We start from the raw sequence: 13,505 nt of genomic DNA, 5'->3' as shown, positions 1-13,505 counted from the left end.
ATGCATGCCATGAGCTCCAAAGATTTCCACAGAAAAGTGGAGTGAAACAAGGAGGGCCTTTGCTAAAAGAGTGGATAGAGAGTCAGAAGGGCTTAAATGAGCACAGAGAGGAGGATTGAGACAGAAAAGTGTGGAATGTGTCTACAGAGAGGGCAAGTCATGGGGGACAACAGAAAAATACTGGTCCTGAGCCTGAGCCTGGAGAAGAGCTGCTGTGCTCTTTTCTTGTGGGGACAAACAGACTGGCCTCCAGAATGGGAGAGAGCAGTTCTAGATAATGTCAACAACATGCTCCTACATGTGAAATTGGGACTTGGTGGGGACCAGAGCAGACCATTTTTACCATGAGAGGAACTAAAAATTTAGGAAATAAAATTGATACTGTGAGGAGAAAGATCCCTTGGGATGCAATCATGAGGGTGTGTTGAGGCTGTCAGGAGTTGAAATAGACAAAATACTTCTATGGCTGTGAAAAGGGCAAGTTGAGAATGAAGAGGAAGTAGATAGGCTGGTAATAGTCATTCTGCTTGTTAATTCTGCATGTTAATTATGCTCTCCTTGGAAAGTATTGGCAGGAGCACATGCAGAAAGAAGTAGAAGCAAGAGGCAGCACATAGATTTTCTTCTTGGGGCTAGGATTTATTTAAATAGAAAAGTGTAGTTTAATACTGTTAGAGAAAAGAGTGTTTATTGTACTGAAGGCAAACTATCTACAGCATTTCCATCATGCATGCTTTTTAGTGACAGGTCAGAAAGAGGAACAGAGAAAGTAGGGATGGGGTTTGAAAGGTCTGAAAGCAGATGACAACTCATCAAAGCTAATGGACCAGAAAACATGAAAGGTCCAAGTGTCAATGTGAGAGAAAATGAGCAAATGTTGAAAGAGATCAGATGAAGGTTGAAGAGGGAGAAAGTGGCTATAAAAAAATATCAGAGAGTGCTGCTTGATAAAATCACTCGTAGGAAAGACACCAGTAATGAGAAGAATGAACCAAGACTGACATTTGTAGAATGATATGAAAGCAAAGAAATATGCACTTAAGGATAGGATATATCATCATTGTAGGAGTTGAAGTGGTTATGGATGAATTGGGAAGACTGCAGGACAGAGAATTAGCAAGACTTTAAAGAAGGTTGATAGGTGTGGTAAGATGCAATGGCAAAATGAATAGAAAGAGAAGCATCAGATACGGTTTGCTCAAAAGCTGGGAGAAAAGTTGGAAGAAGAAAAGATGCAGAGAGAATCCTGATAGATCAAACACAGGTGGGTTAAGTTGGAGATTATGAAAGTAAGCAAGAAAGGCCAAAAAGAGTTTCAAATAACTGGGAAGTTGTTGCATTCCGGGTTTGGGTTCAGATTAGGGGTTCTGATATATGTTAGTTAGCCGGTTCTGTGTACCCCTGTGCACCCCCATGTTCCCCCCTGCCATGGTGGTCCGCTCCGGGTCACTCACCATTGGAGCATCCCCATGCCAGTCCTGTAACCACCCCCCTGCTCACTCCTGAGAGTTCTGTGTCTGTTACCCTGTCTCCGCAACCCCGTTCATCCCGGAGCCCTGTATCCGCCCCTGTTGTGTCCCCGTTGGTTACCGCAGTCCACGTCACTCCCCCATTGTCTGCCCCCATTGGGCGAGGGGGGCTTCTGCCCCCGTCTGCCCGCCTCCTATAAAATCCCATGCGTCCTCGGTCCCAGTGCCATTTTGTCCACGTGGTGCTAGGGAGCGCCTGCGGTTCTCCATTGCAGCTCCACGTGACAATAAAAGCTCTCCAGCCAACCGTGTGGACAGACTGGACATTCCTTCGCTTCTTTGTCTCGCTCTAGTGCCGGCCACAGAGTGCGGCCAGCCCCACTGCCGGTGCGCTGAACACCACAGCGCCCGGGACACGCGGCAGCCCCGGTCCCAATGAGAAGCAGCACCTTAGCCGGGCTCCCCAGAGCTGCCCGGGACTGGGGAAAACAATGCAACGCCGAAGGAAGTGGTGGGATAACTATTACAGGCTGTCTTCCCAGAGTAAGCAGATGTGTTGTCATCACAAGAACCATATCACACAGGTATTCAAGTCAGTCATTTATTTCTATGATATCAGGCCACATGTTGCAGTGTTTTTGTGTTGTTCCCTTTTTATAGAATGATATGTCAAAACGTACCTGTACTGACATCTCATTGATTGCAGGAAAAAAATCTTGTTACATGTCAATCACCAGATGGCATTTTGAATGGAAAGAAACAAACCAAAACAAAAATATATTGTTTAATGTATATTCAAGGATGATTTCACCAAAATACTCTTAGAACAAATACTGTTCTGTGTAAACGTATATGTTAGTCTGGTAGCTTAGGATTTAGGAGCTCTAAAGATGAGTGGTTAAATTTTCACCACCTCTGTGACTATATAAAATGATTTACATCTATCTAAGTTGTATATTGATTGGACTCCAGGAATATAAATGCCTTTAGAAGCCTTCATATGCCAAATGCATCAACTGTTTGGCCAGAAAACCAGTATGTCTGAGAAACAGCCTCCTAAATCCACTGAGAAAGGACACCTGGGCTAGAAAGACCCTTGATTTAAGGAAATATTGTATTAGCTGGACTTTTCCTACTGGAAAAGGCTTTGAAAGTTCTTAATTATTTTCTTTGTATACTCAGATATATTGCTTTGTTTCTTTGCATTTTTGTAGCGTTTATGATACAGCTTCCCTGAGCCCTTTAATGTGCTTTGTCTAATCTTGTATCTTTACACTATAGCCACCCAGGATTATCCACCAAATAACACATGGCCAGTACTTTACATGTGCACTGTAAGGCAATGCTTGTGTGGAAACACAACCTCTGGGTTGTAATTCAGGCAGCTTGAAAGCCGCACACGTTCTGGGGTCTGCGTTTTTGCAGCTCCTATTAGTTGACATTGCCCAAGCTTTGGTTATGCACAGAAGTTAAGAGTCATGGTACACCTCACCACAGCAGACAACAAAGATACTTCTAGAAAATGGAAAAGAAATTCCTAGCCAAACTCTGGACAAAAAAAACCCACCCCACCCAAGAATGAAAGGTTTGTAATTTAAATTTTGTACTGGAGAAAGTAGAGCTGGTAGACTGTAGAGATAAAAATCTAATGTATTTAAAAATGAAAACAATATCCAGTGTCAGAACTCTTTCTCATTTTTCTTTTCCCTTTTATGTCACTGTAGTCATGCTCAAAGACAGGCCATTAATTCTGCTTACAGTGAGTGATGGTCATTTCAGCTACAAGGGTGAGGTCACTGATTTATGGAGGTTATAGATGAATTTGGGAACATGAGATAATGGAAGAAAGTTGAGTGACTTTTTTTTGTGTAATTTGAGCACACTGGTTTCCCTTTAAATAAGGATATTTGAAATTCTGCTCCAGAAGCCCTTACAGGAACCATTAGTTCCAGCTGAGGAGCACGACTGATGTTGAACAGGAGTCAGAAAAAAGGGTGGAGGTGGAAACAAAAGGCATAAACCAGACTAATATACAGTCTGAACAGGGTCTAACATTGCAAGGTAATGGAATTATCTAGTTACAGATAGTGAATACAGAAACGTATGGAAAATATTTTTATAGAAAAACTAACAACAATATGCCCCATTGTTTATCTATATGTAAATCCTTGAGATGTAACTACAAGATGCACAAGTAAAAATAGTAATTTTAAGTATGATCGAGTTTTAATTAGGAAGGCTTGTATTTTGTGTTGCTCTGAGGCACTGGAGCAACCACGGGCAGACTTTGCTGATGTGGCATAACATTAGTGACAAAAGACACAGAAACCCACTATTGGCAGTGTAAGATTGATACAGCCTTTGGAATCTATTGATTTAAGAAAAGTCCTTATTTTTCTTTCTTTAAAAATAACATAAGAAATGGAGTTAAGTGTTTCTCATAGCCATCTACTTGTCCACCCATAGTCCATCCATAGTACCTCAAACCACCACTGTACCTTGGGATCTATATAGGACTGCAGGAAATCTCAGCATTTAATAACTAGGAAACATTATTAAAAATAATGATTTGATTCCTAGTTCTGAAGAATCTCGACCATTATTGTTCCGGTATAAAAAAGGGGAATGCATTTCTTTATCTCATCCTTATTACCTGTGAAGTTGTAAAGGTGAAGCTTGTAAATGGGTTTTCTGATCTTAACTGACAGAACTGTTCTGTTGTAAGGAAAGAAACCTGCAGCAAGACTTGCCAGTGTGATTGCCAAACTGAAGCCTGGACTCAATGTCCAATTTATATGCCATGAAGAACTATTTATTATCATTTTTGCGGATACAAATTGTTGTACAGATGAAGCACATCATCTCACCAGCTGCCTAAATCTTCTCTGGGAAGAAATAAAGCTAAGCTGTTAAACCCTTGCTTTGATCTAGTATATGGATTTAGAAGCTCATTAAATGTTTTTTATATTTGCTTGAGCACAGAAACACCATTACTTGCCATTTGTGATGAGACAGCCTCAAAAAACTTCAGGGGCATAAATGTTAAGGGATTCCAAGCAGCCTTAAAAAATGTCAGTGTGATGTATTCACTCTTTCTGTATGTGAAATGGTCACTATTGCTGTGGTCACTGGCTATGCCCATTCTTGTCTGGTGTGCAAAGTCCTTAGCACAACAGCTCAGAGTAGTCAGTTCTCTCAGGATTGAGCTGGGATTCCAGCTGTAGCAAGGAAGGCTGCCTCCTGTGCTAAGTGTCTGTGCTGGCAACACTGCCCACAAGTAATACACTACCTGATGGTTTGTTTTCCAGGCTGGTTTATGTCAAGAAGCCAGACAAAGACCAACGATAAATGAGAAGAGACGGAGACAAAAGATGATTGGTAGAAACAGGCAGGTGCTCTTTATTTCATGTGGCACAGCATTAGGCAGACAACCCAAGAAACAGTTTCTAACAAAAACCAAAGCTATCACTTCCAGGAACCATCCTCCAAACAAGGGTCTACTACCAACAGTGGCACTGAGATGTCCTTGCCTGTCCACTCTCATCTCCTCATAGTTTATATGCGCTTAGGCAGTATCTTAGTGGTGAGTGTCCTTTCCAAGGAGACTAACTTCCTACAATGCAATATCTTTAGACAGCGTACATACTGTGCAGGATCACCAGAGTACAATCTCCTCAAGCCATGCTAAAATATAATGCTAACTCTGGAGAGAAGGCAGTGCGATCACCTTGTGTCTCTCTGAGGTAATACAATGCTGTTTCTTAGCTGACAACATGAGGGGCACCTGAAGGAGGATCAATATGGCTTCAGAGTCTATTTTTAAACTCCTGATGCAGTAGCGAGGACCTGGTGTGCCATCGGCCAAGACAGGGTGAGGACCTCCTCCACTCCTGACAGCCGCTGGGCACCAGTGGCACCAGAGAGCTGAGCCTACTATCACTCAGGGGGATGAGAACAGAGATGGACTTGGACTAGGAGGAGGAGGAGGAGAGGGCCATCAAAGATCACAACAGATCGTCAGCTTTGCGTCGGTCCTTAGGTGAGAGGTAACAATGCTGGCGATGCAGGGAGGGGTTACATCATTAGCACTCCAGATTTAAAGGCATGAAGAATGGCTGGAGGAAGGAAGATGTTTTGGAGACTAAGGGCAAAGCTTTAAAAGCCTTGGGATATTACTTTTAATTATTATCTACAGGTTATTCTCTCTATATATACTATTTTTCTTTCTAAATTATGAAAATAAACATTTATTAACAAGTCACTGGGTCAAATCCTGCTCTCCACTGAAGGCAAATCCATTGACTTCAATGGGAGGGAGCCCCGTGTAAACAACGAAGGGCAAATTTGGCCCTTTATGTCCTGAAAAGTCTGCTTGTACCCACTGCCTTTCAATCCTGCAAGGAAATACAGATTGAAGGGTGAACTAATCATTAAAAATTTCTCTTAAACGACCAGGGGAGTGTCAGTGAGATGCAGCAAAGGAAGGGAAAAAAAAAAAAAAAAAAGAACCAGTAAGTAATACTGTTTTAAAGAGAATTTTATCCATGTTTCAGAGCCAAAGTACAAAAAGAGAGTGGATCTGGATCAAGCGCTACTGGCCTTTACTTTCTAAGCAACAACAAAATTCTTCATTTAGCTTTGGTGAAATGTTACACAACCAGAGAAAACAGAAGGAACCAAACAGTCCTTTTCCTTTGCAAATGTCATACGCCCAAAGGTGAACACTGTCATGCCTCTGGATTCTCTGCTAACTCCCACTGTCTGCACTGTGCAGTGTCAGCCACTGAAGACAAAACACATCTACACTGTGCACATGAGTGAAACCTGTGGTGTCTTACAAACATAACATTTTGATGTTTTGAATACTAAAGACCACTAGGTGCTTTTAGACACAGAACAATACGATTTCAGATGCATTTACCACTTTTATTTCACTATGCAGAAACATACATTCACCATGTGTTGTGATGCAGCTGACAGTGTAATGGACGCTATCCCTTCCGTGGGTATTAGAGCTGGACACTAGCGAGTTTTCAGTGGATGTTCTGTACAGGTTAAGGCTTGACTTAGAACTAGATAGTAAATGCTGGCCAGATTCTCAAACAGATTTTTTTTTTCCTCTGAGAACAAAAGGGAAATCAATAGAAAACCATCACAGTTATTTCAGATTAATAATTTTCTAAAGCTGCAAACTAAGTAAAATACAGATTTTTTTTTTTCTCCAAAATAACTACATATAATTTACAAGGTTAGGATCTGTGAAGGGTGACTGGAAGCTGACTCTGAACAATGCTGACAAAAATCATTAAAGTTAATATACTAAAATCATTACTACCTCATAAGGTATTCAGTCAGGTATACAAAGCACACTTTGTAAGCATTTATATGTTTTGATAAGAGTAAAGATTCATCATTGTTTATCGGGCAGTAATAAAACCAGATGAAACAAATATAAGATTCAAGTTGTTTACTGAATAAACTGTGTTATTGGCACATCTAATGTGTGGTAAAACATTATACACAGTACCTATACAGCTTCTAGCATTTTCGGGGTAATTTTCATTTACAATATCTGTAAACAAAAGGCTTGCCACCTAACAAATCTTAATTTGTTTAGACTTTCAGAAACTGTGAAAGGCATGAACTGTTTATGTGTTACATGAGATCACTGTTTATATTGTTTATGAACGTGCAGGTAAAGCTGAAAACTTAGACATTTTAAGAAAATTAAAAATGCTGCTTTTCTGTAATTTTATTGTTGCTTCATGCAATATTGTTTAACTGCTGCTGATTCAGATTGCTTTCTATGGGAAGGTATCTCTGCCAGTTTCTTTATTAACGGTCAAGATCAATTCTTCTGTACTGAAATTTTCCATAGACAGATACAAGTCAGTCAGGTTGGAACTGAGACTCCATATAGGTTCTCGTATTCCTACTGATATGCATGTCTGGATTCATATGCATTCTAGGTTATTCCTGCAGAAAAGAGAACTGAGTTAATTATTCAAAGGAACTACTCTCTTGCAAAAGAGATTTTGTCAATTTGTTCATATAAGAAAAGCTGCTTCAAAATGGCATATCCTACTATAAGCAACTTGGACCAAATCCAAAGTCCACTGATGCCAATGGAAAGAATTGGTGACATCAATAGACTTTTAAGCAAGCCACACTGAGCTGTCTCTGAAACAATTAGCAGAATACCACAAGAATCACAGCTACTCACTCCTTAGTGACTGGTTCCATCTTCCAAATAAATAACTGACACTGAAATTCAGTTTTCTTTAGGGTCTGTATATCCAAAAGCAGGAGAGCCATAGAGCTTCAAAAGGTGCTGTGCATTATACTCTGTTACTTACACCAAGTGCTAGGGAATACATATTGTTTTAAGAATAAAATGCTGCTATCGATTCAACAAATCTGACAAGCAGCTTTTTCTTCCCCTTCTGCATACAGCATTCAAAGCAATTTATGCAATGGTGCTGGCATTAAGAGCTTTTGCATAGCAGGTTAGTATGCATGACATTTTTCTGCACACAGAATAAATATGGGAATATTGAGACGTCTGTTTAGCCAGCCACTATTGGAGAGCATGCCTTTACTGAGAAAAAGCTAGACACAAGGAAAGCTGCATTATCATCTCGTCCTGATAAACAATGCTGCTTTAAAACATTAAATGCTCTTTCAAGTACAAGAAAGCCAAGACACCCAAATATCAACAAACTAATTTACTGCATTTATAAGCAAATTGGACTATAACTTTGCAAGTTGGGAATTGAAGCATAACTTTTAACATATCTGTGCAACACATTTAAAAAGCAGCTGTAGGTTTTTCCCTTGGCATTTTTAAACAAAAATGCACACCTTTAAGAACAAATTGGTTTTGTTCTTAAATGACACAAAAGCAGACAACAGATTTTTTATGACTTCAGAAGTAGAAAATTAGGCTATAACAAAGCATGGACAATGAGGACTTTTCAGAGAGCCAACAAAAGCAAATGAGTAGTTTCTCTTTCTCCAGCTGGCACTGTTTAAGGAAGGCAGATATCTTGAGCTGAATGTGGTTTACTTTCAAATATCAGAACTGATAACCAGCAACTTGAAAATGCCAGTGAGAGAAAGTGAAGAGTTAAAGGTGAAATATGGTAGGAAAACAACATCTGCAACATGCCAGCCCAGTAAATGCCTAGGAAAATCATCTGGTCCTCTTACCTGTGGTCAATCCTCCCCATCTTCTGGTGTGATTTCTGTCTCTTTATGTACCACTACTTTGGTCACTGACATGTCAGGGTGCTGCTCTTTGGCTTCTTTAATTGCCTGAGCCAGCGCCTATCCCAAGGAAACCACAGAAGGGCAAAAACAAAAAGGAGGTGGAACATGCATGATCAATAGCAAGGTGGAGAGATTTATGACATATTACACAATTTACAAATGAGGAAAATGATTAAAATATGAAATATACCATCACTGATTTAACTATTATTCCAGCTTAATTTGAGGCATGCCAGTATGAATAATATCTGTCAAAGCAATGTTTAGATATGTTCTCTTTGGCAGTCTTCAGGGTAGCCTTTTTAACAGTTTGTAGATTTTACCTGATCATGATCAATATCTGCATCTCCTGTGATGACTATTCGTTTTTCAATTCTTGTCTCTGAGATGCCTCCTTTCACAGTCTAGATGGGAGGGACAAAAATGCATATCAGTAACTTACTTTAGAGTGCTGCTACTCATCCCCAGATGATCAATGCAGTAACCCTCTCAGGACTGGACCACAGCAGCTCAAACAGCTTGTGCAGAGGGGACAACCCTGTACTGCAAGTGAGCAGCTCTGGAGTCGGCCTGAATGCTCTGAATGGACTAATGATCTCCAGATGTCCTTCCAACAGGTAATTTCATAATTCTAGTTAATCTGCACATGCATCAAGAGAGATGTTTGTATGTCAAAAATGGCTAACTTGTCTCATGAAAAACAGAATGGAAATACAGACAGCCCCATATTCAGACCTATTTAAGTCCAACTGCTTGTTTCAGAATGGCATATGGGATGGCATGGCCTTTGTATGGCTCATCTACTAATGGGAGAACTTCATTGCAGAAAGATGAAATCCTGTTCTCAGTGAATATTGGTAGAAGAGCTGTTACAGCACTACGAGAGTTTCTATTTAAGGAGGAACTGTTATTTAATGCTACCTTAGAACCGGGAAGACACAGCATGGTTTGTCTGTGCAGATGAGCTTTCAGTCTGGCTGTGGGCAAGTTCCTCAGGGTACTATCCAGAACACAGCTGAAGTGTTGGAGCTGACTGAATGCCCTGTTATGGCTACAGGACATGGATTCACTATGTGCTTTTAACACTGTGCATTGCTAATATCTCAGGGCTGAAAGGCATAGTCATGTCAATGGAACCTCATGTTCAGACAAGTTATTCCTTCCAGGCTACCATATGATTCCAATGTGGTTATACTCTTTCCAGTTCCTGGTAGCATTTGCAGCTAAATAAAATGTTTCTGTACAGCAAGATTTTGTGCTTGCATAGACATACCCTAAGGCTTTATTATTCATGTCAAGTCATTGGATGATGTGTTAATCAAATCAGCATAGCCAAAGACAGGTGAATAAAGACAAGTATTTATGGTAAATGTACGACATTTTGTCAAAAGAGTATCAAAATGTGTTCCCTTTTTAAAATAAATCATAGAACCAAAGCTAAGATAGCATACACCCTGGTGAGAAAGGAGATCCCTGTTTTCTGAGGACTTACTTTGGTGATGTGTGTAGTAGTTGTAGTGCTGGTGGTTTCAGATGTGATAGTTTGTGCACTCATCAATACACCTGGTTCAGAGTCAGCACTGCAATCCACCTAGAAACCAGAAGAGAAAACCAGTCACTGAAAAAATGCTCCTGAGCACAGGGAAGCAAAAACTGGACTATTAAACTTCCCTATTTCTACAGCTCTTCATAAAGTTCTTCTTATGGTAGGGGAAAACTGCTATTAGGCCAACCATATGTCAGTATTTGTGCATCTGGAGGCTGTCCTTCCCCTCTGGAAGCACAGATGAGCAGATAGCGCTTTTAAATCTGCAGTTTCATCAATGCTCTTGAAAGGCCCTACACCAGGATGTGATAGTGGCCCTCAGGTAAGTTATTCTTATGTACATTCTCCTCATACTAATATTTAATACTAGTTCACACTAAAGCATACACTTAAAGATGGGTGAAGAAATGGGTTCCTTAAAGGCAAATTAAATTAGACCATGTCTTTTGCAGAATTTCTTACCTGAGAAGACTCATATGTAATGGTTTTTGTTTCTGTATGGACTACTGGCACTTCCTTTGTTGAAATTTCAAGGGTTTCCCCACCAGCAGGAACACTGCTGAAACTTATAGTCTCAGTCTTCACGACTGGCGACTGCATGAACAAAAAAGAATGAATTGGAAAAGAACGAATTGGAGCAATTAGCAAAGCTTATGCATTTCTCAGAACTTTTTTTTTTTTTTTTTTGCTTGGGGCAAAAAAAGAATAATTAAAAAGTGTTCTGCATGAAACAAAAAAAAAAAAAAAAAAAAGAGAAAATTCTCTTCATTACAGTGGTACATTCATGTATATAATGCTGGTGACATTTAGCACTTCCCTGGATTTTACAAAAACAAAGACCAAAATGCTCAAAATACTACAAGAGGCAATGATCACAGGTTGAAAAACAGGAGGTTCCCTGAGAATGTCAGGGAACACTTTTTCACTCTGAGAGTGACTGAACACTGGCACAGGTTGCCCAAGGATATTGTGGAATGTCCTTCCTTGAAGATACTCAGAAGAAGCTCTCTGGACATGGTCCTGGGCAGCACCTCACTCTGGATGTCCCTGCCTGATCATGGGATTGGAGCAGATGACCTCCAGAGGGTCCTTCCAGCCTCAACTGTTCTGAGAATCTGTGATTCTACGTTTTCTTAGAATGACAAGAGAATGAATTCTGTGCAGGCTTAGGCTTTTTATCTCTGAGGAAAAAGCCCTGCACAAAACAGGTCTTGAAATTCTATTAATGGGGCTAAGATAAGGAACCTAGTCTGTTTAAGATATAGTACACTTATTTATAATTGCACCAAGAATGGAAAAAACAATCTATTTCCTATCTTTGAGGATATGTGAACTTTGCCAGCCTTGATAGGCTTTCCCAAACAGAATGCCAGCTGATCTTGTTTGTTGCATAAAATGCCATGAAATTTGGTATTTCTCTGCAGCATAAAAAGCAGTTTCAAGTAAAGCATGCATGACATTTTGCTAATGATGGAAACCAGCAACAAGCCTTGCAGGTGACATGCAAGGAGGAAATAAGAGGAGAAAAAACCTGCTTCCTGTAAAAGTGCAATCATACAAGCTGGGAGCACTTTACTTTCAATGACAGGAATTAACTTAGCCTACTATTGCCTACATTCACAATTCAGCACAGACATGACTAATTTAACAACAAGTTACCTCAAAATGAGGTTTTCTTTCCAAAGACTCTGAAAGTTGGACTGTTGTTCTGTGCTCCTCTGCCTGCTCACACGAAGCAGCGGCAGCGACTCCTTCCTGTTTGGTTAGGGCTTTCCCAGCCTCCTCCCTTTTTTCCTCCTTCGCCCCCTCAGTCCCAGCAGAGCCCTCCTTCCCTTTCACGCCGGCAGCCACCGCCGACGCTGCCTCAGCCTGGGCATCCAGCGTAAGTCCGGCCACTTTAGCAGGATCCCCGCCTGCATGCACCTCCATCCCATGTCTCTCCTTGACAACTACAGTCTCCTGTACAACCTTCTGCACTGTATCCTGATCCAGTTGAACTGCTTGCTTCATGTCACTGGAAGTTATCTCCTGAGACGTTGTCGTCTCTATTCTCTGCAGGGAAGGAGGAAAAAAACTCTCAGCATCAGAAGCAGACACTATTTGCAGTAGTGCCCAAGCTTAATGTCCTGTGAACATAAATTTAAAAAAACGGGCATTATATTTTGCCAAGTTATTTCTCCCACATTGCATGGATATTTGTTCTCAGGATGTTATCAACAAAGCAGAGATGGAAAACAAAGCAAGAAGCAAAATTTTTAAAAGTGAAGAGAAATTTTGATGTTGGTCTTCTTCTCATTGGTATTTTTGTGTGAGTTTTACAAAGGCAAAATACAGCACCCCGCAAAATGACCAAAATAAAATGAAATGAAAGAAAAGCTGGTTGTTGACTTTTTTTTTTTCCTTTTCCTTTTTGGTGAAGTTTCTGTTGTGGTCCATTGAATCAAAAGAAAACACACATGAATACATGCATTAGTTATACAGTTCCATATTGTGCAAAAAATCACGAAATAATAGAAAAGCAAAAGTAATTGGTGCATGGTTATGACATCAATGGAGGGAATCAAGCAGACACCTGAGCCCAGGTATGGGAAGTAGAAGTAACCCCTCCTATGAACTCAGTTGGTTTTCTGGCGGACTCTATTAAAGTGAAGATATCTGAACCATCCAAGGTTTTTTCACTGGTGGACTGTTTAGTCTAAATAGACAAAGAAATGTAGAGTCATACACAGAAAAAAGGCAGACCCATATGCACAGACATATTAATTGCCAAAACCAGAGGCAGAGACAGAGGAAAAGGAGAGAAGGTTGCAGGGGCACGGAGAGGTTGGAAACAGGAAAAGAATGGGAAAATAAATCAGAGCGAATTCATAATGGCTGTAGTAAGCAATAGTTACAAAGCATAGTTGTTAGCATTGGCGTTTTGCTGGTTTAAGCAAATATTTTTTTTTTTCCTTTTATTAACAAGCCACAGCAGCAATACTGAATTTCAGTACATAAACCAGAAAGGTTGAAAGCCTTATATAATGTCTGCTTCAGACTGTGAGACGGATTCAAAGTATGAGAGAAAAAAAATAAGCTGGGTTGGCTGCTGTCAACATAAAGCCAGGCAGCAAGAGAACTCAAAGCTAGGGTGGTGTGAAGGGATTGCCTAAAAGAAGTCATGCTTTTATCTTTAAATCGTGGCGTGAAGTCAAAGCCACTTGTTACCACTACTTTTGATG

General features: G+C 40.3%; 1 protein-coding gene across 20 annotated transcripts in view; it reads right to left on the bottom strand.

The window, feature by feature from the left end:
- Positions 1 to 4,841: 4,841 nt before the first annotated feature.
- Positions 4,842 to 13,505, bottom strand: part of EPB41L3 (erythrocyte membrane protein band 4.1 like 3) — a 143,193-nt gene continuing 134,529 nt past the window's right edge. For 15 of the 20 annotated variants that reach the window (XM_053938726.1, XM_053938658.1, XM_053938687.1 and 12 more), the window contains 7 exons: positions 12,857 to 12,979; positions 11,944 to 12,336; positions 10,747 to 10,878; positions 10,231 to 10,329; positions 9,062 to 9,142; positions 8,679 to 8,795; positions 4,842 to 7,445 (listed from right to left, as the gene is read on the bottom strand). In XM_053938726.1, coding sequence (XP_053794701.1) covers positions 8,685 to 8,795; positions 9,062 to 9,142; positions 10,231 to 10,329; positions 10,747 to 10,878; positions 11,944 to 12,336; positions 12,857 to 12,979 — 939 coding nt within the window. In that variant the 3' untranslated portion in view covers positions 4,842 to 7,445; positions 8,679 to 8,684. The remainder of the gene's footprint in view (positions 7,446 to 8,678; positions 8,796 to 9,061; positions 9,143 to 10,230; positions 10,330 to 10,746; positions 10,879 to 11,943; positions 12,337 to 12,856; positions 12,980 to 13,505) is intronic. The other 5 variants (XM_053938715.1, XM_053938779.1, XM_053938768.1 and 2 more) reach the window with 2 other exon arrangements.

Source organism: Vidua chalybeata, chromosome 1 (assembly GCF_026979565.1).
Source record: "Vidua chalybeata isolate OUT-0048 chromosome 1, bVidCha1 merged haplotype, whole genome shotgun sequence".
NCBI classification, from domain to species: Eukaryota; Metazoa; Chordata; class Aves; order Passeriformes; family Viduidae; genus Vidua; species Vidua chalybeata.
Note: the sequence above shows the minus strand (reverse complement) of the source record. Positions and strands in the feature narration are given on the sequence as shown.